Source organism: Elephantulus edwardii, unplaced genomic scaffold (assembly GCF_000299155.1).
Source record: "Elephantulus edwardii isolate Elephantulus edwardi_28Jun2011 unplaced genomic scaffold, EleEdw1.0 scaffold00196, whole genome shotgun sequence".
Classification (NCBI taxonomy): domain Eukaryota; kingdom Metazoa; phylum Chordata; class Mammalia; order Macroscelidea; family Macroscelididae; genus Elephantulus; species Elephantulus edwardii.
The window spans coordinates 296,760-323,598 of NW_006399946.1; the positions used below are offsets into that span (position 1 = coordinate 296,760).

General features: G+C 38.3%; 1 protein-coding gene across 1 annotated transcript in view; it reads left to right on the forward strand.

Annotated features, from left to right (window-relative positions):
* The window catches only part of LOC102867636 (ras-related protein Rab-31-like), a 316,824-nt gene extending 291,859 nt beyond the window's left edge, over positions 1 to 24,965 (forward strand). The window contains exon 7 of the mRNA XM_006897024.1: positions 24,868 to 24,965. Within this exon, the coding sequence (XP_006897086.1) occupies positions 24,868 to 24,965 (98 nt within the window). The remainder of the gene's footprint in view (positions 1 to 24,867) is intronic.
* The last annotated feature ends 1,874 nt before the right edge of the window (positions 24,966 to 26,839 follow it).

A 26,839-nucleotide genomic window follows, 5' to 3' on the forward strand; every position in this document is an offset into this window, starting at 1 on the left:
AGGATAGAGCAGGGTTTAGGGCTGTTGTGCATAGGGTCGCTATGAGTCGGAAACGACTCGACAGCACATAACAACAACAACAACACTAGGTCTAACAGTTTTTTTGGTTGAGTTTTCAGGATTTTCCGTATACACTATCATATAATCTGAATATACCAATAGTTTTACCTCTCTTTGACAATTTGTATGCTTCTTATTTCCTTCTCTTGTATAATTGCCCTAGCTAAGATTTAAAATTCAGTATTGATTTTAAGAGGAGTGATAATGGGCATCCTTGCCTGGTCCTTGTTCTCAAGGGGAATGATGTTGGCTCTTGGTTTGGATATATACTTTCTTATTATTATCTTTATTTTATGTGTATTTGCATGCAAAGTTCATATACCTTGTATTCCACACTTTCCTTCATTTACATTGTGTTTCATACAATCATTCCCATACATTGTGTTTTATAAAGTTAATCACCATTGAACTATGCCCACCATTATCCCATCTTTTCAAGTTCTCGCCAAATCTTTCCCATTTCCTTTATCCCCTCCCTCCACCCACCAATTGTGTGTGACCTGTGATTTCCCCCTGCCCATCTTCATCTCTCTACTCTCACTCCTTACCCCTGTGCCCCTAAATATATTTTACTAGTTATCCTTCTATTTTTCCAATAATGATTGTATGCAGTATTCACTGTTATGAGACTTAGTTCTCAGCATAATGCTTTCCAAACTCTCCCAAGTTATGTAGTATTTTTCAAAATTGTTGCTCCTGAGTGCTGCATAGTATTTCATTGTGTAAATGTATTACAGTTTCTCAATCCACTTGATTATGATCGGATATTTGGGCTGTTTCCATGCTCTTCCTATTCTGAATAACGCTGCTGTGAACATTGGTATATCTCCATTTGTGTCTCTGCTTTGTTTTCCTTGGGGTATATTCTTAGCAGTGCACTAGCTGGGTCATATGGAATTTCTGTGTTCAACTTTTTGAGAAAATGCCAAACTGCCTTATAGAGTAGTTGTACCTTTTTACAATTCCACCAGCAGTGCATATTGAGTTTCAGTCTTTCCACATCCTCTCCAAAATTTCTTGCTTTCTGTCCTTTTAATCGTTGCCACTGCTACTGAGGTTAAATGTTATCTTATTGTGATTTTTATTTGCATCTCTCTAATGGTTTTGGATATATACTTTTAACTGTATGGAAGAAATTCCTAGCTTTTAATTTTGTTGAATGTTTTAATTAGGAAGGAGTGTTGGGTTTTGTTAAAAGCCTTTTCTGCATCAGTCAAAAGGATTGTGTGGTTCTTGTCCTTTGCTTTCATTAATATAATGAATTCCATAAATTGTTTGTATTTCTTTTAACTATCTTTGCATGCATGTTATGAATCCCACTTGACCTAGATGAACTATATTTTTGCATATATCATTAGATTCTTTTGGCTAGGCTTTTGTTATAAGAGAGCCACTGTACAAGAGCTTCCAGGTCAGCGAGCAGACACAACTTCTCATTACGGATTTTTAACACCCTTCAGCAGGCCTCCACTCTTGAGTCTTTGTTGGCCAAAAGGGGTGAAAATCCAGCTAACACCCACTTGTGGAAGGAAAAAACCAATTTCACAAGTCAAACACAACCCAAAATTTTCCTTATGTGACCCCCACCAAGAAGCGAGAATCCATCTTCTAGAGTGGAGCCACTACAACAACAATGGGCTTTTGCTAAGGATTTTTGCATCTATGCTCATGAAATGTATTGGTGGTGGTGGTGGTGGTGGTGGTGATTGTTGTTTTTAAGTGCCATCGAGTCATAGCGACCCTTTGAACAAAAGTCCTGGACACCTGTATAACTTTTGTCCTTTTCTCCAGGTTCATAGGGTTTCTAGAGGCAAGCTATTATGGAAGTGGATGCCACTTCTGCTTCCAAGCTTGTTTTAATTGGGCTCCACCAAACACTGTCCACCACTGGTAACCATTCTTGCATTTGACTCATCAGTGTCAGTGTTCATTCGGTTTCACAGCAACCACGAGTTACCTATATACAGCAAGTGGACATAGTTTTTTTTTTTTATGTCTTTGCCTGGTTTTGGCATCAGGGTTATGTTTGTGCCATAGAATGACTCTGAGTGTATTCCCTTTTTAAATTTTTTAATTGTGATATTAATAATAGTTTACAGAAAAGTTGGATTTTCATTCATTAACATGTTTGCCGCAAATGACAGCAAAAAAGATGTGTTTCTAAGCACCGTCTCAATTTAAAAGTGTGTGGCAATGTGTTAATTGGCACACAGTTTTCTTCCTCTTCCTCTTTCCCCTCCCCAAGTCCACTTTGCAATACAGCTCTTATTCTGGACTGTTATACATGTCTAATCATAAACAGTTCTTTCCCTCATCTTGTTCCCTATTTAAAATGTGTATTTTGAAAATGTTTCAGAAGAATTAATGACAGTTCATCTCTGAATGTCTGGTAGAATTCACCACTAAAGTCATGTGGGCCAGGAATTTTTTTTTTAACAATTTTAATGAACATTTACAGAGAATTTGGATTTCCATTCATTCACTGCTGCACTAGGAATTTTTTTGATTGGGAGTGTTTGTGAGGAGTCTGCCAATTTGGATAGGGTGTGGGTTTCTAGGAATTCATACATTTTCTCTAGGTTTTCAAATTTCTCAAAGTATAGCTTTTCTTAATACTGCATTATAATTTCAGTTTCTGCTGGTTCTGTTGTTACATTGCCTGTTTAATTTCAAATTCAAGTTATTTGTGACTTTTCTTGCTTTTTGATAAGTTTGCTAGTGTTTTGTCTATTTTATTGACCCTTTTGAAAAACCACCCTGGTCTTGTTGATTATTTCAGATTTTTTTCCTGTTTTTTATTACATTTATTTCAGTTATTATCTTTATAATTTCCTTTCCTTTAGAGCCTGTGGGGATAAATTGTTGTTCTTTCTCTATTTGTCAGAGATGTTGTTTTGAGTAATTTATTTTACTCCTTTCTTCTTCTTCTTTTTTAATGTGTTTGCTTGTTGCTATAAACTTAATTTCTGAGGACACCCTTTGCTGTATCCCAGAAGTTTTTCTATGTTGTATTTTTATTTTCATTCAAGTAAATTTTTAATTTCATTTTTTTTAATTTCTTCTATAACCCAGTAATAAGCAAGCAATTATTATTTCTCTTCCACATGGTGGTGTTTTTCTCCTTTTCCCTCTCGACTTATGGTATTATGATTTGAGAAGATTCTTTATATTATTTCAGTGCTTTTTAATATATTGAAACTTGCTTTGTGCCTTAATGTATAGTTAGTTCTGGAGAATGGACTGTGTGCACTTTGTTCATGTATGATGTCATCCCACCACCTATCTGGGATCAGCTATTAGTGTTCAGTACACTAAACAGGTTATTGAAGTGGTTTTTAAATTCACATGGGATCAATCCAAGGTCCCTGTGTACTTGTTTTCCTTTTCTTCAGCTTCTGTTTGAAGTTGCATATTGATGATCTGTTCCACAGTTGGTTCCTGACCCTCTTTGCTGTCAGTGGCCATTGGTTCTCACAACCTAGCTCCATCATTAGGGTTTGTGATATAAGTGATTCCTATGTATATTTCATACTAATATAGTTTTTATATTTTAATAAGTCATGTATATTAAGTAAAATCTATTACGTTATAATGAACACAGAAGAAAATTCACTCATTAGAGCACAGCCTGATGAGGCTTTTTTACAACTTTGTTGAGGTTTATTTAAAATACAATATTTATTGCACACTTAAGAGGTGTATAATTTTATTAGGGTTGACAGAAAACCACCAAACTTGTCTCACATCAAGATAACAAAAAATCCTATTGCCCACAAGTTTCTATTTATGCCCCTTTACAATTATTTCCTCTTCATTACAGTCCTTAGATAATTATTGATTTTTTTTCTTTGTACTTATGTTTATTTCACCAACACTTGAGAAAGATACTAAAATGGAGCTCCTTGATGCCTCCCTGAGGACATTTTTAGAAACCACTTTGTCTCCAGTCCTCAAGCCCACCTTCATAGGCCCACATATAGAGATGGGTATCAGTGTACACATCCAGGAACACATTAAGAGACCCTTTGGAAAGCACTGCAGTCTAACATGGTGAAATGGAACTCACTTTGAAACACATAAAAGGAGCCAGACAAATTTGTTCAAGATATAGAATATGTTAGGTGAAAATCATATCCTTAGCGTAATCCAGTTTCTCTAGGTTAGGGTGAACAGCATTCTGGACCATGATGATCTACTTTCTGATACATTAGTCCACATTTTCTAGAATTTTATCTCAACACAATACTATGATCTCGATCTCTCTCTCTCTCTCTCTCTCTCTCTCTGTGTGTGTGTATGTGTGTGTATTCTGGTCTCTTAGCATAATCATTCTGAAATTCATCTAGTTGGGGTTTTTTTGTCATTTTTTTTTAACTTTTCTTGTGATTTGGGTGACAGTTTATGCAGCAAATTGCTTTTCCACTCAAAAATTCTTACACATTTTTGTTTCATGACATTGGATGCATTCTTCATAATGTTAGAGCATCTCTCCTACTTTCTCCCTGTGTCACCTATTCCCATTCATACTTTTCTTATCGCTTACTAACTTGTAGGGTTAACCTCTGGACAAATATTCCCTTTGTGATTTTATATGGTTGTTTGTTCTAAGGAGTACATTTATTGTTTACTTTATTGGTCTTACTGTTTGGATGAAAGCTGGTTCATGGGGTTGATTTCACTTCTAGACTTCAAGGATGACTAAAAACATCATCATCTTAGTCTTAGAGCAGTATGTCTTTCCTTTCTTACGATTTTCATTTTTAGTCCACATTTCTCCCCATTTGTACCAGGACCTTCCACTGAGGTCTTTTTCTGAGTCATTGGTTATGGTAGCACAGAACCATCCAGTTCTCCTGGTCTTATGATTATGGAAGCTGACATTTATGTGGTCCATTAGTGTTTAGACTAATTGTTTCCATGTGTCTTTGACTTTCTTCGCTTTCCTTTGCTTCAAATAGAGAGATACCAATAGTTACACCTTAGATAGATGGTGAAATTTACCTGTCAGGTTTCTTGCATTAACATTTCACTCCTTTTTTTATCCCTAACTAGTATTCCATTGAACGTGCAAGTCATAATTTGTTAATCCATTCACCTAATAACTGAGTAGTTTCCAGTAAATGGTGATTACAAATAAACTTACTGCTGTGAATATTAGCATACAAATGTATGAGTGGGTAAATGAGTAGAACAATTTGGTTTCATTGATATGTGAAGTGTTCCAGAGCGATATACCATTTTCTATTGCTCCCAGCTAGTCTGTCATCAGCTGGGAGCTCAGCTGAAAATTTTCCATGTTAGGGTATGCTGCTGGCATTTGAAACACTGGTGGCCATTGACTTATAAAATAACAGGCTTTCATAAACCCTATGAACATTAGAGGTATATGGGTAGATAATAGTACTATAGGTAGAGCCCAGATTGGGAGTCACTAAAAAATGAGGAAAAACAGCTGCAAACATTAATCAGTAATTCAAATGTGGAATGTATGAAATATGAATCTAAGATAATAGGATGTTTTTAAAATTAAAGAAAAAAATTAAATTTAAAAAACTGTTCTTACAATTTACATAACTCATATTAAGTTGGCCTAGGGTTTAAGGCAGCAGAGGGCTTCAAGCCTAGAAGGGGAAGAGGGGAGAGACAGCGGCCATGTCCTCCCAGGGTTGCTCCGCCCAGGGTTGCTATGACCTGGTTGCCAGAGAGAGCGTGGTACTGTTTGCATGGGTGTTGTGGCAGTTTTCAGACGCAAGGACTACTCTGTCTCGAGGAGCCAGGCAATCCAAGCTTGGCCTAGGGTTTAAGGCAGCAGAGCACTTCAAGCCCAAAAGGGGCTGAAGGCCCTTTTGTTCAGACGTTCCTCTAGGACGTATAGCCCTGGTGTACAAGTTGTCGTACCGTGGTCACTTTGGTTGCTGTGAGGCTGAACACTGTGACACTGATGTGTCAAATGCGTTAATGGTTGGCTGCCCAATGCGGACAGAGAGTGGAGTGGAGCTCCCCGATTAAAACAAGCTTGGAAGGAGGAGTGGCATCCACTTCCATAATAGCTTGCCTCTGGAAACCCTATGAACCTGGAGAGAGGATGAAAGGCACCCAAGCGTTGAGGACTCTCCTTCATAGGGTCACTATGAGTCACCTGCGACTCAACGGCACTTAACAACAGTAATATCAACAGAGAGAGAGAGAGATAAGCTGTCCCAGTGGACAGAAAGCGATGCTACCAAGCCAAAGGTGGGTGACTTTTAATCCGCGGCCCTCAGGCCTATCTTTCATTGTTTTTGTTCAGACATTCCTCTAGGTCGTATAGCTCTAGTGTACAAGTTTCCGTACTGTGGTCACTTTGGTTGCTGTGAGGCTGAACACTGTGACACTGATATGTCAAATGCGTTAATGGTTGGCTACCCAATGCGGACAGAGAGTGGAGTGGAGCTCCCCAATTAAAACAAGCTTGGAAGGAGGAGTGGCATCCACTTCCATAATAGCTTGCCTCTGGAAACCCTATGAACCTGGAGAGAGGATGAAAGGCACCCAAGCGTTGAGGACTCTCCTTCATAGGGTCACTATGAGTCACCTGCGACTCGACAGCACTTAACAACAACATATAAATTTCAACATTCTAGGCATTCGTGAGCTGAGATGTAATGTCATTGGCCACTTTGAATTAGACAGTAGTATGATCTGCTATGAATGAAACTTGAGGAAGAATGGTATTGCATTTGTAACTAAAAAGACCATTTCAAGATCTATCCTGATGTACAATGCTGAGATATGGGATACAATCCATACACACACAAAGAAAACCTGTTATTACCAAATTAGTCAAATATATGCACCAATAGCGAAAGCCAAAGATGAGGAAATTGAAAAACTCTACCAACTTTTGTAGTCCAAAATTGACTGAACATGCCATCAAGATGCATTAATAATAATTGGTGACCACAATGAGATACCATCTCACTTCAGTAGCAGTGGCAAAGCTTAACAGAACAGCAGATAATAAATGTTGGAGAGGGTATAAAGAGATAGGAACTCTTAAACTTTGTTAGTGGGATTGTAAAATGGTACAACCACTCTGGAAGACAGTTTGGCATATCTTCAGAAAGCTGAACATAGAAACCCCATATGACCTAGCTATTCCACTGCTTGGAATGGACCTTGAGAAAATGAGAACTGTGGCACAAATGGAGACTGGTACACCAGTGTTCATTAGCAGCATTATTCACCCTCGCAAGAACATGCAAACAGCCCAAATGCCCAACTACAATGGAATGGATTGAGAAATTACGATACATTCACACAATGGAATACTATGCAGCATGCAGGAGCAATGATTTTGTAAATCACTCCCTAACTTGGGAGCAACTGGAGAGCATTATGCTATGTGAACTAATTCAGTCCCATAAGGACAAATAGGATATAAGACCATTATTGTAGAAATAGATAACTAGTAAAACGTGGAGTGTGGTAGCAGAAGTGTGAGGATGTGGGAGGGGGGACTGGTAATCATTGGGTCCCACAATTTGATGGGATGGAGGGAGGATTGTGTTAAGTAAATGGGAAAGACTCGGTGTGAAAAACAATGTATACGAACTTTGTAAGTAAACCAGTATTAAATAAAAATTTTATATTAAGAGATAATTTGTGAGTACAATGCAAAAGTTGGCAACAAAAAGGAAGGAATGGCAGTTGGAAATTATGGACTTGGTGACATAAATAAGCCTAGAGATTGAATGACTGAATTTCATATAATCAGTAATTTATTAATAAAAAAACCTTTTTAAGAAACACAAATGGCATTTATACACATGGACTTCACCTGCTGGACTGCACAAAAACAAAATTTACCACATCTGTGGAAAGAATCAGAGAAGCTCCTTAACAGCAATAAAAACCAGATCAAATGCTGACTGTGGAACAGAGTATCAGATGCTCATCTGCAAGTTCAAATTGAAGCTGAAGAAAATGAAAACAAGTACAGAATAAACCAAAATTATGACATGGATCATGAGTTTAAGCAACATTTCAAGAATAGGTTTGTTGTTGTTAAATGTTGTTGAGTCACCTGCAACTCATAGCAACCATGTGTACAACAGCTCTGAAGCCTGCCCTACCCTGAGCCAGTCTCATTGACTCCAACACTCCTCCTCCCATTACTCCATTTACTGTGTCAACCCATCTCACTGGGGTCTTCCTCTCATGCACTGTCCCTCCAACCTTCCAACAATGATGTCCTTCTCCAAGCTCTGGTCCCTCCTGGCCATGTGGCTAAAGTATGTGAGACAGAACTTCAAAATCCTAGCCACCAAGGAAAAACTTGTTTCACCCTCTCCAGGACAGACTTGTTTGTTCTCTTGGCAGTCCAGGGTATGTTCAGTACACTTCTCCAGCACCACAATTCAAAGACATTGATTCTTCTTTTGTCATCCTTAGTCATTGTCCAGCTCTCTGATGCATAGCAAGTAATTTTGAAGACCATGGCCTGGATCAGGTGCACCTTAGTCTCTAGACTGGCATTGTTGCTTCTCAGTGCACTGGAGAGGTCCCTGACAGCAGAATTTCCAAGTGCAGTTAGTCTTTTGATTTCCTGACTGCTGGTGCCAAGAATGTTGATTATGGAGCCAAGCAAGCTGAAATTGGTTTGGTTTTTTGTTTGTGTGTTTTGTTTTATTTTGTTGTTGTCTTTATTTATCATGTTATGGAGTGAATCAGACAAGCTGAAATTGTTAACAAGCACAATCTCTTCTCCATCTATCATGCTGCTCCCAACTGGCCCACTGTTGAGAATCTTTGTCTTCTTGATGTTGAGTTTCAGTCCATATTAAAGACCATAATCCTTAACTTTCTGCAGCAAGCACTTCACGTCCTCTTCAGTTTCAGCAAGCAAGGTGGTGTCATCTGCAGAGCACTGGTGTTCACAAGTCTTCTTCCAATTCTGATGTCATTTTCCTCTTCATAAAGCCCGGCTTCCCAAATTATGTCTTTCACATATAGATTGAAAATATATGGAGAAAAGATGCATCCCTGACAAATTCTTTTCCTGATTTTGAAACGTGTAGTATTTCCTTGCTTTGTTCTGATAATTGCCTGCTGATCTTTGCATGAGCACAATCAAATGTCCTGGGATTCTCATTATCCTCAAGGTTAGCCACAATTTGTTTTGATCCACACAATCAAATGCCTTTGCATAGTCCATGAAACACAGATAGACATTACACCGGTACTCTTTGCTTTTGGCCAAGTTCCCTCTGACATTGGTGATGATGCCTCTAGTGCCATGACTTCTTTGAAAATTAATGATCAAAGACCACATGAGTTGTGGGATGACATTAAGGATGACATTCATAAAAAGAACCAAAGGTCATTACAAAGACAGAGGAGACAAACTCCTTCTTCAAAAAGATGGAAAAGGCAGTTAGCAGATGCAACCTTGGATGTGCTTACCAGGTTATGCCAAGATATTTGAGAGACAGCTACTTGTCCAACTGACTGGAAGAGATCTTTATTTGTTCCTATTTAAAAAAAAAAAGGTGATCCAGCAGAATGTGACAATTACTACACAGTATCACTGATAGCAAGTGTAAGTAAAATCTTAACTAAATATAGAAATTCAAGCAGGATTTAGAATAGAGCATGGAATCAGGGATATCATTGCTAATGTCAGATGGATCTCGGCTGAAAGCAAAGAATACTGGAAGGATATTTATTTGTATTTTATTGACTATACAAAGGCATTAGATTGTGTGGATTATAAAAAATTCTGGCTAATATTGAGAAAAATTACAATCCCAGAACACTTCATTGTGCTCCTGCAAAACCTATAATTAGACCAAGAAGCAGTTGTGCAAAGGACATGTGAGGGGACACTGCATAGTTTAAAATCAAGAAATGTATGAGACAGGACTGTGTTCTTTGTCCATACCTATTCCATCTGTATGCCAGTCAAAGCATTTGAGAGACTGTACTTTATGAAGAAGACTGTGACATCAGATTTGGAGAAAGACTGATCACACATTATGCACAACTTTGCTTGTTGAAATCAAAGAGGACTTGAAACACTTGCTGCCAAAGATCAAAGGCTACATACAGCTTTTAATATGGATTACATATCAACATTAAGAAGACAAATGTCCTCACCCCTGTGCCAATAAGCAACGTTATGATAGATAGAGAGAAGACTAAAATTGTTAACAACTTCAATTTGGTTGGATCCACAATCTTCACTCATGGCACTAGCAGTCAAGAAACCAAAAGATGTATTGCGTAAATCAGCTATCAAGGACCTCTCTAATGTTAAAGAACAATGATGACAGTTTAAAGTGCATCTGATTCAAGATGCACAGTGTGACTGTCCCAAAAAGAATTTAATCCAGTCTAATACATTGTAAACCCCATGTATCTATTATTAAACTGCTAGAAGAAAGATTGATGCCTTTGAGTTGTGGTGCTGGAGAATAGTGTTGAACATACCATAGTCTGCCAGGAGAACAAACAGGTGTATTCCCCGCAGGTAAGGATTTTAAAGCTCTGTCTCACATACTTTGGGCACATGGCCAGGAGGGACCAGTCCTTGGAGAAGGACATCATGCTTGGAAGTGTGGAAGGACAGTGCAGGAGAGGAAGGCCCAAGATGAGATTGACTCAAAGATTGGAGAAGTGGGATTAGGTCTGTTGGAGATGATGTGATAGACTCAGGATAGGGCAGGGTTCAGAGCTAATGTACATAGGTTTGCTATGAGTCACAGGTGACTCAATGGCATATAACAGCAACTGTTGTTAGATGTCATCAAATCAACTCGTAGCAATTCTGTGAACAGTGGCTTTAAACTTTTCCCTATTCAGGGCCAGTCCATGGAATGTTCAGTATTCTTCTTCAGCATCACAGTTCAAATGTATCAACTCTTCCTCTGTCATTCTTATTCAGTGTCCTGCTCTCAGATTGAAAAGACCATTACTTGAATTAGGCATACCTTAATCTTCAAACTGAGAGGTCTCTTAACTGCAGACTTTCCGAATGTATTACATCTCTTGATCTCCTGACTGCTGGTGTCAAGTATATTGGTTGTGGATCCAAGTAAGAAGAAATCATTGGCAATTTTTTAAAAACAAGAATAACATATATTTCTAAAAAATAAATTTTACCAAGGATGAGAACAAGCAAAAATTATACAGGTGCATTATTCTTTTTGGACAGGAGGTTTTGATTGCATCTCTTTTGTTGCCAGTGATTGTGATAATTTCTTAATGTGCCTGTGGCCATCAGAATGTCTTATTCTGGGAAAAGTCTTTCCATGTCTTTTGCCCATTTTGTATATCAGTCCTTTTCTTCTGGAGGCTCAAGAGTATTCTGTAAACTTTTGTTATGAGACCTTGTCTGAGATGGTATTTCCAAATGTTTGTTCTCAATTGGTAGGTTTTCATTTTACTCTGTTGAAAAAAGTTTTTAATGAGCACTGAGATTTAATCTTTAGAAGGTCCCGTCATCAATTTTATCCTGTCCAGATTGTGGATTTATGACAGTCTCTTTGTACTGTAGACTGGGTCTTCTAAGCTTGGACCCAGTTTGTCTCTTATGAACTTTATGGTTTTGGGTTTTACTCCTAGGTCTCTAATTTACCTTGAGTTGATTTTTGTGTATGATGTGAGATATGCATCCTATTTCAGCTTTCTGCAAATAACAAGTCCTGTTTTGCCAGCACCATTTGTTGAATTGTTTGTCATTTCCCCATTTGAGAGGCTTTATTCCTTGTCAAAATCACTTGATCAACCCATTTCTGGGTTCTCGATTCTGTTCCATTGGCCTATGTGCCTGTCATTGTACCAGTACCATGCTGTTTTGGTTACTACCACTGTGTAGTAGGTTTTGAGGTCAGGGAGTGCTATGCCCCTCACTTCATTTTTGGTTTTCAGAGTGCTTTATTTATTTGGGGACTCTTTACTCTCCAAACAAACTGGACAATGTCTCTTTCAATCTCCTTGAAAAATTAATTTGTTGTCTGTATTGGGATTGTATTGAACATGTGGATTGCTTTTGGTAGAATTGTCATTTTCACAGTATTGAGTCTTCCTATTCATGACAGGGAACATTTTCCCATTTTTTAGGTCTTTCATTGTGTCTTGCAGAAATGTTCTGTAGTATTCTTTGTACAGATCTTTTGTGTTTCTAGTTAGGTTCACCCCCAAGTATCTCAATTTGTGATTGGCTATTGTAAATGGTATTGCTTTCCTTCACTGAGTTCTCTTCGTTACAGTAGAGGAATCTCACTGATTTTTAGATATTGATTGTATATCCTGCCACTCTACTAAATTGGTCTACAAGCTCTAACAGTTTCTTTATTGATTCCTTGGGGTTTTCTGTGTACACTATTATATCTGCATAAACAATCATTTATTTGAATGCCTTTTATTTTCTTCTCTTGTTGTATTACACTAACAAGCACTTCCAATACAATACTGATTAGAAGTCATGACAGTGGGCATCCTTGTCTGGTCCCTGTTCACAAGGAAAATATTTTCTCCATTGAGAATGATGTTGGTTTTGCATATATACTTTTCACTATGTGGAGGAAATTCTCTTCTATTTCTATTTTTCTGAGTGTCTTAATCGGGAAGGGATGTTGGATTTTTGTCTAATGCCTCTCTGCATCAATTGCTAGGATCATACAGTTCTGGTTATTTGCTTTGTTAATGTGGTGAATTGTGTTGATTGTTTTTCTTATGTTAAACCATCCTTGCATGCTGTTATGAATCCCACTTGTTCATGATGAATTATTTTTTTTCATGTGCTTTTTTGTATTCTATTGGCTAGGATTTTAAGAATTTTTGCATCCATATTCATGGGAGATATGGGTCTGTAGTTTTCTTTTTTAGCAATATCTTTGCCTGGCTTTGGTATTAGGGGTATATGCTTGCTTCATAGAATGTCTCTGGGTATGTTCCTTATAATTTGTGATGAATGTTTGGTAGAATTCAGCCCTGAAGTTATCTGGTCCAAGACTTTTTGTGTGGGGGAGTCTTTTTCAATTTCTTCCTTTGTGCTGGGTCTATTCAAGTGTTCTACATCTGTCCATATCAATCTGGATAGGGCAATGAGTTTAAAGGAATTTGTCCATTTCATCTAAGTTTTCAAATTTATCAGAGTACACGGTTGTTGTTATGTGCAATCGAATCCCCTGTGACTCAAAGAGGCCCTAAACGCTGCTCTATCCTTTGCCAATCTCAAAAATATGGAACACTTATGAATTTGCATGTCATCCTTGCACAGACGCCATGCTAATCTTCTCTGTATCATTCCAATTTTAGTAAGTGTGCTACTGAAGCAAGCACTATCAGAGTACAGCTTTTCATAATATTCTGATATTATAGATTTCATTTCCTCTGGTTCTGTTGTGATGTTACCTTTCTCATTCCTTAATTGAATTGCCTGCTCCCTTTTTTTGTTAAATTTGCCAATGGTTTCTCAATTTCGTTGACCCTTTTAAAAAACCAGCTCTTGATTTTGTTGATCGTTTCCATTTTCTGCTTTCTTTCTTATTTATTTCAGCTCTTGTTCTTATCATTTCCTTTCTCCTAGAATCTGTGGAGTTAGATTGTTGTTCTTTTTCTATTTGATGAAGATGTTAAGTTAGAACATTAACTTTGCTTCTTTCTTCATTTTTTATGTGTTTGCCAATTGCTCTGAACTGTCCCCTGAGGAGTGCCTTAGCTGCATCCCAGAGGTTTTTTGTTTTTGTTTTAGTTCCTTGTTTTTCTTTTTTCCCCCTTGTTGTTGTTGTTGTTGTTGTTGTTAAGTGCCGTTGAGTTGCAGGTGACTCATAGCGACCCTAAGAAGGAGAGTTCTCAACGCTTGGGTGTCTCTCATCCTCTGTCCAATTTTTTCCTAAATTTTTTTTAAAAATGTATTATTTATTTCAATGAAAATTTACAGAGACTTTGGATTTCCATTCATTCATTGTTGCACATTTCTGCCCTCCCAACCCTCCCCCCCCCGAGTACACTACCCTCTTGCAAAAGTAAAAGAAAAATTATTTTATTGTTTTACAAGCCTGGGTCCACTCTACTATGCAGCCTTCACTCCGGACTCCTGTCATGACAAAAATACCTAATCACATATCCCTTTTAAACAGTTTTCTCCCTCATCTGTTTCAATACAGTATAGCTTATTGAACCCATCTTTCTCAGTCTCCCCCCAACCCTGATGTCAGCCCTGTTTTACAACAGTGGCACCATGCAGTATTTGTCCTTTTTTGACTGAGATACTTCACTCAGCATAATGTCCTCCAGGGTCATCCATTTTGAATAATATTGCATGAGTTCCTTGTTTTACAATGCAGCATAGTATTCCATTGTGTGAATATACCACAGCTCCTCTATCCATTAATTTGTTTATTAATGGGCACTTAGGTTGTTTCCAACTCCTTGCTATTGTGAACAAAGCCGTGATAAACATGGTGTGCATATATCTGCTTGGATGTCAGTTATGGTCTCTTTAGGGTATATTCCCAGTAGTGGAATTGCTGGGTCAAATGGTATCGCTATCTGCAACTTTTTGAGAAAACACCATACTGCCTTCCACAGTGGTTGCACCATTTTACTCTCCCACCAACAGTGAATGAGGGTTCCAGTTTCTCCACAACCTCGCCAGCATTTGTTGCTTGCTATTCTGTTAAATTTTGCAGTTTGACTGGGGTGAGATGATATCTCATAGTTGTTTTAATTTGCATCTCTCATAGAGCTAGGGATTTTGAACATTTCTTCATGTGCTTGTTAGCCATCTGAATGTCTTTTTTGGTGAAATGTCTGTTCACATCCTGTGCCCATTTTTCAATTGGATTTTTACCTTTATCTTGTTGTGGATCCCAGAGGTTTTGCTATGTTGTATTTTCATTACCATTTGTTTCAAGGAACTTTTGTTTTATTTTATACTGGTTTATTTAAAAAGTTTTTATATATTGTTTTCCACACTGAATATTTCCCCTTTCTTTTATTTCATTTTTCCCCTATAGCTCAATCTTGTTCTAGCAGGGCGTTATTTAGCTTCTATGAAAAAAAATTGGTGGTTTTATAAGCTTTACCCTCTTATGGTTAATTTCTAGATTTATGGCATCGTAGTCTGAGATGACACTTTTTTTAAAATATTGATATATTTTTAAATTTGTTGAGGCTTGCCTTGTGCTTTAATATATGATCAGTTCTGGAAAATATGCTATGTGCACTTGAGAAGAAAGTTTATTGAGTTTTAATTGGGTACAGCGCTCAGAATACATCCACAAAGTCGAGTTGGCTGAATGTGTAATTTATACTATCTGCATCTTTGTTAAGTTTCTTTGGAGTTGACCTATCTTTTGGTGAGAGTGGTGTGTTCTAGTCTTCTATCACTATTATTTGGAAGCAGGAATGGCATCCACTTCCAAACGGCTTGCCTCCGGAAACTCTATAAACGTGGAGAAATGATGAAAGTTATACAAGTGTTCAGTTCTTCCATTCATAGGTTCGCTGAGTCATCTATGACTCGATGGCACTTAACAACAACAACCACCACCACTATTATGGTGCTGATTGACTTTTTTTTAGTATTTTCTCCATCTATCATGATGTTACCTATTAGTCCAGTGGGAGAATTTTGTATTTCTTGACTTTGAGGTGCAATCCATATTGAAGGCTGCAGTGTTGAATCATCTGCAACAAGTACATCAAGTCCTCTTCACTTTCTGCAAGTGAGGTTGTGTCTTCTGTATACTGTATGTTATTGATGAGTCTTCCTCTGATCCTGATACCACATTCTTCTTCATAGATTCCAGGTCTGGTTCCATAGAGCATATTAACTCTCCCTCATGTCCACAGTATTTATCTCAATATTTAAAGTCTTCTAGTAATTATAATGCACTGAGTTAGAATTATGAGAGAATTATACATATGACCCCTGTTTTACATCTTAGTGCAGTTCCATGATTTGAGCCACTGCAGTCATCCACGTTTCTAAATAGAAAGCCTTGGGAATGTTATCCAGAGACAATACTGCCAAACCAATAAACTCAGTCAGTTTACTTATTTCAGATAATTTCGAAAATCACTATTAAGAGATAGAAATTATACAACCAGAGCACCACTAACACTAAACTAAAGATAGTTGAACCAAATGTATGTTGAAACTAGAGCAGAAATGTAGGGAGAAATCAAAACTTCCATGGGAAATGGCTGGTCTTTCAACACTGGGAAGGCTGCTGCTAATCATGCTGTTTTATTTTTGTTCTGTATAAAACCGTCACTGTCCCCAATCCAGGGTCATGACAAAATTTATAGCTTTAGGATCTGTTCTCACATATTATTTTCCTAAGGAATATTTTGTAAATTCTGCTTTTTCTCTAGGCTGTCAACTTTGAGGAAAATCCAACTTCAAAAAATTCTTTTTCAAAAAGACTCTTACATAATCCAAACATTATTAAAATAAACAGTCTGTTCTAGAATTTGTACCCATGGACAATGGGACAATGTGTTATGAAGGTTGAATACTTAGAAATTATTTTGAAAGAGTAGATGCATATAACAAACATTGCTCAGAATCTATTCAGATCTGTGTATATCTTTTTTCCTAATCAATGCCCATGTAAATTATACTGATTCAACAGTTTTTCAAAATAGTAACCTTGTTGCATAATCCCCAAACCATTATCCAGATTCATTGTTTTATATGTGCATATTTAACCTTTCAGTAAATTCTAAACATCTTGGATTGGTTCTGTTTTCATAGTGCTGTTTGTTGCTTCTCTATTTAAAGGGTGTTTGCTTCACTATGATCTGGCCTTACATTTTTTCAGCTTTAAAATGGGAGCATTTCCTCTCTGTTCCTCCTGATGTTGGAATGTCAGTGACTCATCAACAGTAGATGTTTTAAGGGAGTTCTGGTGGTCTAGTGGAAAAAGCTGTGCTGCAATCTTGAAGGCACATGGATCGAATCTACAAGATGCTCCACTGGAGAAAGAGGGGCAATATCTTCCTGTGTCACATTAAGAAAAGAAAAAAATAAAACAGTAGATGTTTTGTATTTCAGTTTAAGTCCTAATCCAAATAACTAACCCTTAAGTGCAACCTGGTAAGCAGTGGTAAAGCACTGGGAGGTACTTTGTTCTCAGGCACTTGAGCCGTGCAGAACCCTATGAATGCTGGAGTGCTCCTTGCATGGATCCTTTCCCAGATTGTGTGTGGACATATCTCCTCCACAAGATGGATTGACTAGAAATGCGGGATCAGCATATCACAGATGATTAGCATAGCACAGGGTAGAACCAAGTTTCAGATCTGTTATTCATGATCACTGTGAGTCGTAGTCAGCTCAGTGGCACCTAATAACAACAGCTCTGTGTGTGTGTGTGTGTGTGTGTGTGTGTGTGTGTGTGTGTATTTTCATATAAATCAAAAGAAGGTGGGAGGAATGTGCGGAGCTATTTTACCAAAAATAGTTGACATGGAACCATTTCAGAAAGTAGCTGTGGTGTCAGGGTTTATTGTTCACTGGCTTCCCAGCCATTGAGTTTGACTTTGCTACATCAATGAGAGGGATCATGCAGATAGGTCAGTTTAGTATACCTATAAAGGGATTAGCTAGGTCTTATCATTAAATTAAAAGATTAAGCAGCAGAAATTTAGGAATCTTACCACCAACAAAGAAGATTTAGAGAATGCAGGTAATGTCCTTTGGGGCCGGAGACCCCTGTGCCACTCAGTTCAGGTCTTAGAAGAGGAGCAGCAGATGTTGCAGCAAAGAACCAGAGACCTGACATGAGACAGAGCTGATCTTGGGACTGCTCCCCTACAGAACCACAGATGGGAGCCTTTTCCCAAGTTTATTAGAGGACTGTGGAGCGCTGGGGGAAATGCCATAATTGGCAGGACTAAGAGATCTTTGCAACATGTCTAAAGCCATGAAGCTGAAGGCCCCTGAGCACACTTCAGAAGCTGTCCTGACCGAGAGATTTGTATTCTGTGTGCCAACCTGAATTGCAGCTTGTTGACTGTCCATAATTATGAGAATGATTCTCTGTTGTCTGTGTAGCTCTTAAAATGGATTTGTACGCCCAATAGGCAGTAGGAATTGCTCTTGGAATTAGTAGAAAGTGGCACAGGAACATGGGGAGAGCATGTCAGATGTTATGGGAATTAGTGTTGTACTGTGGGTCCTGTTAATGGGAGCAGTTCCCCCTTGTAGAGTTAGTAGAGGTCAGATATGTCCATCTCCACACTGTCCTTGCTCTTTTTACAGTGGGATATAATCGAGAACAAGTAATACTGCAGAAAGAAGTCCAAACTGTACTGAAGCCATGGCAAAAAAAAAAAAAAAAAAGAAAGACCCAGGAATTGATGGAATATCAATGGAGGTGTTTCAGCAAACATATTCTACCCAGTTATCCTCAGTAGTCTATGCCAAAAAATTTGGAAGCTACCTGCCATCTGACTGGAAGAGCTATTTGTTCCCACTCAAAAAAAAAAAAAAAAGGTGATCTCACAGAATTCACAAATTAATGAACAGTATCCTTAACATCACACACTAATAAAATTTGGCTGAATATTATAAAAAAATTACTGCAACAGTACATCTACAGAGAATTGCCAGAAATTCAAGATGGATTCAGTGGAAATTGTACCTGGAACAAAGGTTATCACTGCTGATGTCAGATGAATCTTGGCGAAAAGCAGAAACTGCTTTCATTGATTCTACAAAGGCATTTAACTGTCAACCAAAATAAAATACAGATAAGATTGAGAAGAATGGAAAGTCCAGAACAGTTATACACATGTGAATCCTGTATATGGAACAAGAAGCTTATCTGTACAGAACAAGGGAACATTCCATGGTTTATTTCCTCTACATTCACACAATGGAATACTATGCAACACTCAGGAGCAACTATTTGGGAAAATGCTACATAACTTGAGAAAGACTGGAGGGCATTATCCTCTGTGAATTAACTCAGTCTCATAAGGACAAATACTGCATAAGGCCATTATTGTAAAAAATAGAAGGATAATTAGTAAAATATGTTTGAGAATCAAAGGGGAGAAGAGGTGGGAATAGAGAGATGAAGATGGATAGGGGCAAAATCATAGAGTTGCACAATTTGGTGGGTAGAGGGAGGGAGTAAAGGAAATGGGAAGATCCAGTGGGGACTAGGAAAGACAGGATAATGGTAGGCATAGTCCAATTGTGATTAGTTTTATAAAACATAATGAATGGGAATGATCTTATGAAACACAATGTAAATGAAGACTAGTGTGAAACACAATATACAAACTTTGTAAGCAAATCAATATAAAATAAAGTTTTAAAAAAACAAAACCGTGTACATCAGAGTTGTGTATCCTCCCCAATTGTATTCTTTCCTTCAATCTGTATGCTGAACAAATAATCTGAGAATCTGGATTTATAAAGAATGTGATAACCAGGATTGAAGGATAACTCTTCAACAACCTTTGTTATGCAAATGACATAATTTGCTTGCAGAAAGTGAAAAAAACTTTACTTATTGGAAAAAAATCAAAGACTGCAACCTTCAATATTAATTACATCTCAACTTAAAGACAACCAAACTCCTTATAACTGGACCAATAGGCAAATATCATGATAGATGGGAAAAGGATTGATGTTGTCAAGGATTTAATTTCACTTTTATGCACAATAAATACTTAATAGTAGCTGTAGTTATGAAATCAGAAGATGTATTTCATTGGACAAATTTTCTATGAAGAACCTATCCAAAGTGATAAATAGCAAGTATGTCAGTTTAAATTTGACGGTGTGCCTGACAAAAGTGATGGTGTTTTCTGTTGCTTCATGCATGTGAAAGCTGGGCAATGAATAAGGAAGACCAAGAAAAGTCAATGTCTTTATTGTGGAGTTTGAATATACAATGGGCTGAAAATAAAGACCAACCAAACAAGTTTGTCTTGATGAAGTGCAACCAGATGATACTTCATCTCACATAGTTTGTCAGGATGCACCAGAACTTATGAAAAAACTCATACTTGAAAAAGTGGAGGGTCATTGAAAGAGAAGAAGACCCTCAGTGAGATGATTGACAATGATTGCAGCAATGGACTTGAGCATAACAGAGATAGTGAAAATAGTTTAGGATAGAACAATATTTTGATCATTTTGATATTTTAACAATATCAGAGGTATGAGTTTGATTCAACTCAGTGGTATCCAATAACAAGTAAATATATTGCATAGTCATGCTACTTTTCTTTTTTCTCTTTTTTTAGGTGTGAAAAAAAAAGCTCAAAGATGATGTTGTTATATGTTGTCAAGTCAGAACCAATTCAGCTGTAATCTTCCAGCAGGTTTTTAGAGACCTCTGCATTACATTAGAGGAGACACCTTTCTCCCACAGAGCAACAGGTGGATTTGAACTGCCTACTTGGAGTTTTCAGTGCAACTCCTTATCTTCTAGGCCACCAGAGCTCCTGCAGAGATATTAAATAACTGGTACTTGGCATTTAATAGAATATAAAACACTATGATGTCATTCCACTGAAAGGCATCATATCCTCTGGAGCAGTTAGAGAAGCTATTGACATGATCCAACTTGAATGAATAGAGTTTGAATTGTCACTGGAAAATTGAGGCATTTTGTTTATTAACTTTTAACTGTGATTTCTGAAAAATAATGTACATAAGAAAACTTCATATCTGCTTTCTCTTTTGCTTCTGGGTTAGGACTAAAATGTATTAAAACTGGCTTATAAAAGCTTTGTATGGATTTGTTGATCATATAAAATGACAGAAGCAGTAACTGCAAGAATTATTAGTCTTTTCATTTACTCCACAATCAGGTGAAAATTTGGGTAATTCCAATGGCCTTAATCTTTCCACTTGACCACTGACTAATCTGCATCTTGTACCGTTTGGCGTCATCTATTGCTACCCTCATGGAAATGTACCTTGGCCACCATATCTTGACTCTCTTTGTGGTCCTAGGTAAAAGCTACTTTTACTGAAGGACTTTGTCATTCATTTCCCTTGTACTGTTGTGACATAAGAATAGGATGAAGATTCATCAACAGTCTGTTTTATGCACAAGACACAAGCTTGTTCAACAAAACTGAGGAGGACTTGAAGTATTTGCTGCAGAAATATTTGCTGTAGTCCTTGACTACAACTTTCAATATGGATTGCATTTCAACACTAAGAAAACAAAGATCTTGACCACCAGGCCAATTGACAGCATCATGATTGACGGGGAAAAGATTGATATTGTTAACAATTTCATCTTGCTTAGATACATAATCAACACCTTTGACACCCACAGTCAGGAAATCAAAAGACAAGTTGTCTTGGGGGAAATCTGCTGTCAAGCACCTCTCCAGAGTCTTCCAGTGCTCTTGCAGTGATGTCTGTCTGGAGACAAAGGTGCACCTGATCCATGCCCTGGGCTTCTCAATTGCTTGCTATCCCTCTGAGAGCTCAGTGACTAAAGGTGATAGAAGAATTGATGTCATTGATCTGTGGTGCTGGAGGAAAGCATTAAGCATACCATGGACAGCCAAGAGAACAAACAGGTCCATCTTGGAGAGACTGAAACAAGTTGCTCCCTGTAGACAAGAATTTTTAAAGCTCCACCTCAGACACTTTGGGCATGTTGTCAGGAGGGACCAGTCTTTGGAGAAGGACATCATGCTTGAAAAGTCTGCTCAGGAGAAAAAGACCCTGGATGAGATGGATTGACACAGTGACTGTGGCAGTGGGGTCAACTGTGTGAGAGTCAGTGAGGTTGACCCAGGATAGGGTAAGGCTCAGAGATTCATAAGATTGCCATGAGTCATAGTCACCTTGACAACATGTCACAATAACAACAACAGTATCTGGCTATTTGGTAAACCAGTGTACTGGTTTCTGCTGCTTTTGTTAGGTACTGTTGAGCTAATGTGGACTCTCAGCTACCCTGTGTGTGAAAGAGCGCAGCACTGCTTGGGCCTGCACATTCCACACAGCATTGCTCTCCCAGTCTATGGATGGTTGCAGCCTCTCTTTCATTCTGCCTCATTGAAGGGCTTTCTCCTTTACACTGACCCTCTACATGATTTTCTACCCTAGGAACTGGTCCTTCCTGACAACATGTCCAAAGTATGTGAGACAAAGTCTCACTATCCTTGTTCCTAATAACTGGCTATATTACTTCCAAGACACATTTGTCTTTTTGCCTGGCAGTGTATGGTCTCTGTGCTCTCTACCAACACTATAAATCAGAGTTATCAACTGTGCTTAGGTTCTTTGTGTTTTGTTTTGTTTTGTTGGATTTTTTAAAGCCCTTTTTTAAAATACGCATAGTGTTCTATGCCTTTTTCAGTAGAGGTCAGGAAATTAGAATATAAAGCTAATACTGTGGAGTGTGAAATATAGGCTTCGGGCCCACCACGCAATCAAGATACGTGTTGTAAAACCTACTGTCAGCACAATCTAAGTTATCTTTGATTACTTAATTCCTCTGGATCATAGAAAAATAGTGATAATGATTGCTGTGGCAGGGCTTCAGAGGGCTAAGTAAGGTAAGCGTCTGAAAAGTTATGAAAACTGTGAACTCCAAAGAAAATGTTATTTGTAGATTCTGTTACCTTTTTGTTTGGTTTGGTTTTTTATTTGCATACAGTCATTCATATACATAGTATTTCATGCACTTTGTGTTTATACAATCATTGATGTATATTATTGTTGTTGTTGTTGTTATGTGCCGCCGAGTCACTTGCGACTCATAGCGACCCTATGTACAACAGCCCTAAACTTCGCAGGGGTCTGAGACTGGCCTCTAAGCTGCCCAGCTTTCAGGTAGTCGGATGCCTAACCCCTCCTCTGAGCGGCCTGCTGGAACGAATGTTGCATGCGGTTTTTGTGTCTTCGATTACCTGGGGAGGTGGCAGGGTTCTGAGATGGGCCTCAAAGCTGCCCAACTTTCAGCTAGTCGGATGCGTAACCCCTCCTCTGATTGGCCTGCCTGAACGAATGTTGCGCGGTTTTTGTGTCTTCCATTACCTGGGGAGGTGGGAGGGGTCTGAGACTGGCCTCTAAGCTGCCCAGCTTTCAGCTAGTCAGATGACTAACCCCTGAGTGGCCTGCCAGAACGAATGTCGTGCGGTTTTTGCGTCTTATAATTAATGATTCATGCCTGTTATCATCTTGTTTTTTCAAGTCCCCACAGAATCTTTCCTATTCCTTCACTTCCATCTACCCACTCACCCCTTCTGTCCTAGTGGTTTCCACTCTTCCCCTTTTCCCACTCCCTTCTCTCTCTTTCCCCTTCCCCTTTTGAACATGCATACATATCCGTTATCCCTCTGTCCTTACAATAACGGTCTTACGCACTGTTTGTCCTTACGAGACTGAGTTATTTCACTCAGTGTAATGCTCTCTAGACTCTCCCATGTTATATGGTATTTTACAAAATCATTCCTTAGGTGCTGCATAGTATTCCATTGTGTCAAGGTACCACAGTTTCTATTTGTTTGTGGATGGGCATTTGAGCTGTTTCCATTTTCATGCTGTTGTGAATGATGCTGCTATGAACATTAAGTGTATATATCTTCATTTGTGTCTAAGTTCTAATTTCTTTGGGATATATTCCTAGCAGTGAAATTACTGGGTTTGTATTATATTTCTTTTTAAAGAAATCTATTACATTTTTTAAAGCTACTTTATTGAAAGGTAATTATCATGCCATGGATTGATTTCCTGAGTCAGCCAAACAGTTACTGTACTTGGCTACTAGCTGAAAATGTGGCAAAAAAAAAAAAAATGTGGCAGTCTGAATTTACTCAGAGGTGCCTTAGATAAAAGGATTGGCAGTCTATGTCCAGAAATGCACACAGTTTCACTCTTATATATCACATCACTCTGATAAATCGCAGCTTCACTCTGTTATATATGGAGTTGCCACAAGTTGGATTCAGCTCAGTGACAGATGAGTTTTGATCATTCCCACACTATGCAATTCATCCAGTTCACGTAAACCATTCAATGGTTAGTGGCTTTTGATTTGATTATTGTTTTGCTTTCCGTGTATTTACAAATGTGTAATAATAACCATAACCAATACTAGAACATTGTCATCACCTCACAACAGAAATTTGTACCCTTTAGCATTCACTCCTGTGCTCTTTCACCCACACCCACTGTTGTCATTTACTTCACATATACTTATCTGTAAAGACTCTACGGTAGCTTCCTTCTTACATTCAATTAAGTAAAATAAGCTTCTTTGAGGATAATATTAAAATAGTTGTTTCCTGTGAGAGGTAATCTGTGTGTTTTCCAGTTAGTATTAAAAGTGCTTTGGCAGAATGAGGGTGAAGCAAGTGTTAATAACATTAGAAGGAAGATGGCAATTCTCAACCCATTTCTATTTTAAGAAGCAGAAAAGAAGGCTACTCACTGTTATCAATGCCACAGTACTAGGAAGCAGCTCACTAGTTGAGATGTAGCTACAGAATGACTAGTCAAGAATAAGCAGATGCTGCTTCAGTAGGAAAGCTTGGTGGGACCTGCACTCTGCAGAGAGCAGCAAAGCGCCCTGTGTCCTAGGAACCCAGCAGTACCAGGAAACTGCTTTTATTTTTCCTCAACTTTTGAAACCTGAACATAACTAAGATGCAATAGAGCTGAGAAGACAGGGAAGATGAGCTGGGGAGAGGACATAGAGCCACTTTCTTAGTTCTTCCACTTCCCCTACAGCCCAAGTGTTAATCAAGCAGGGTCAGAATTTGTTTGTGCAGTACTGACAGGGGAAAAGGAACTCAACCTTGACCTTCTTTCTGTTTTAGGTCACCAGATCCCACCCTTGGATCCCCATGAAAATGGAAGCGCTGGAGCAATCAAGCTCGGGAAGCAGACTGCACAGGGCAGCCATCGATGCTGCTGACCCTGCCCTTGGCTGAGCACACATGAACACGCTGGACCCTTGTCATGCACTGCCTGAGCTGTTTTCCATGACTTGGCAACTCAACACCTGACTCAAAAAGAGAGCATATTGGCTTTGCATCTGAAAGGCCAGCTGGGAATAGGGGCAGAAAACGTCCCTGAAATAAGAGTTTAGAAAACTCTTGAGGGAGAACCACCACACTATTTTTAAATGGCCTTTCATGCATAAAATACACAAGACAGGGACAAGAGGTTCAGTAACTAATATATGTTGAGTTTTTGTTAAGAATTTTTTTAAGTCCTTCTGTTTGTCCAGAAGACATTCTGGCCTTTTATGTGAGTAGGGTTCTGGCTGGTACTCCATTCTGAGTCCCCTGGGTGACCTAGCCATAAAGTTCAGAAATTTCTTAGAGCTATTACCTGTTTTACCTAGTCAGCCGTTAATGAGAGATAAATTTAATTTAGAAGGTACATTTTTTACTGGCTTTAGAAATAAACCTTTATTTCCCACTTGTTGAAAAGAAATCAAAGAAGTATAATTGTAATGGTTGAAGTTTCAGGCTTGTGCTATTTAAACAGTGGGAAAAGATACATTAAAACTGTTGTCCACATTTCAGACTTTCAGTTGAGCAACAATTTTCTAAGTTTTGTCACATACAAAAACACATAGAGTGTTGTTGCTATGTACCATCAAGTTAACTACAACTCATAGTGGCCCTAGGAATAGCAGATCTGAACCTTGCCTTATCTTGAGGCATCCTAACCATCTCTGATATGCTCAAACCCGCTATTACCAGTCACAATATCATACCATCTTGTTGAGGTCTTTACCTCATTCTCTTGCCCTCCACCTTTCCCAGTGTGATGTCTTTTTCCAAGGACTGGTTTCTCTTGACAACATGCACAAAGTATATGAGATGAACTTTCACTCTTTGCCTCTAAAGGCACATTAGATGCACATTCTCCAAGACATACCTGTTTGTTCTTTTGGCAGTCCATAGGATATTAGTATTCTTTTCCAACACCATAATTCAAAGCCCTTAATTATTCTTCTGTCATTCATATTCATTATCCAATTTTCACATGGGTAGGAAGGAAAGAATTGAAAATACCCTGGATTGGATAAGGTACACCTTAGTCTTTAAATTGGCATAAAAAAATTACATATAATTTGGGTACTAAAAAGCCTAATTTGAAAGAATCATTGATGTAGTAATTATGTAAGCAGGAGTTGATGGAAGTTATGAATAGTACTCTAGAGACCATGTGGTCTAAATCACTGCAACAGCCATAAATCCCTACTTTCTTAGAAAAGTTTAGTGCAGAGAGTGCATTATTTCCTGAAGGAGTATGCTATGGTGTTATATCAAGGGGGGATTAATAGAGGATGTTTGAATCATAGTGCAAACTTCTAATAGAAATTGGTTGTAGATTTACAGCCATTATCAGCACCTTAAGATACTAGACTCAAAAAATTACAAAACTAGAGAAGCGTTTTGTTTTGTTTTTTTAAGTTCACAGCCTTGACAAGGTGCTTATTAAGGCAGAGCAGAGGAGCAACCCTGGAATGCTAATTAACTGAAAATGGAGTTTGATTAAAATCTTGCTTTTTGGTGGCCTAGTGAGTAGGGAATTATGCTACCAACCCAAAAGCAAGTAGTTCCAATCCACCAGCTGCTAACCTCAGGTCGTGCCTTTCAAACAGTTTGAATCTACCAGCAACTCTGTGGGAGTTTACAGCCTCTGAAGATCCACTGGAGGGTCAGCTGTGAATCAGTTCTGACTCTGACAATGAGAGAGAGAGAGATGCACAAGTAATTAAAGAGATTTCTATCCACCAGAAGTAAAAGGATAAAAGTAAAGGGAGAAGAAAAG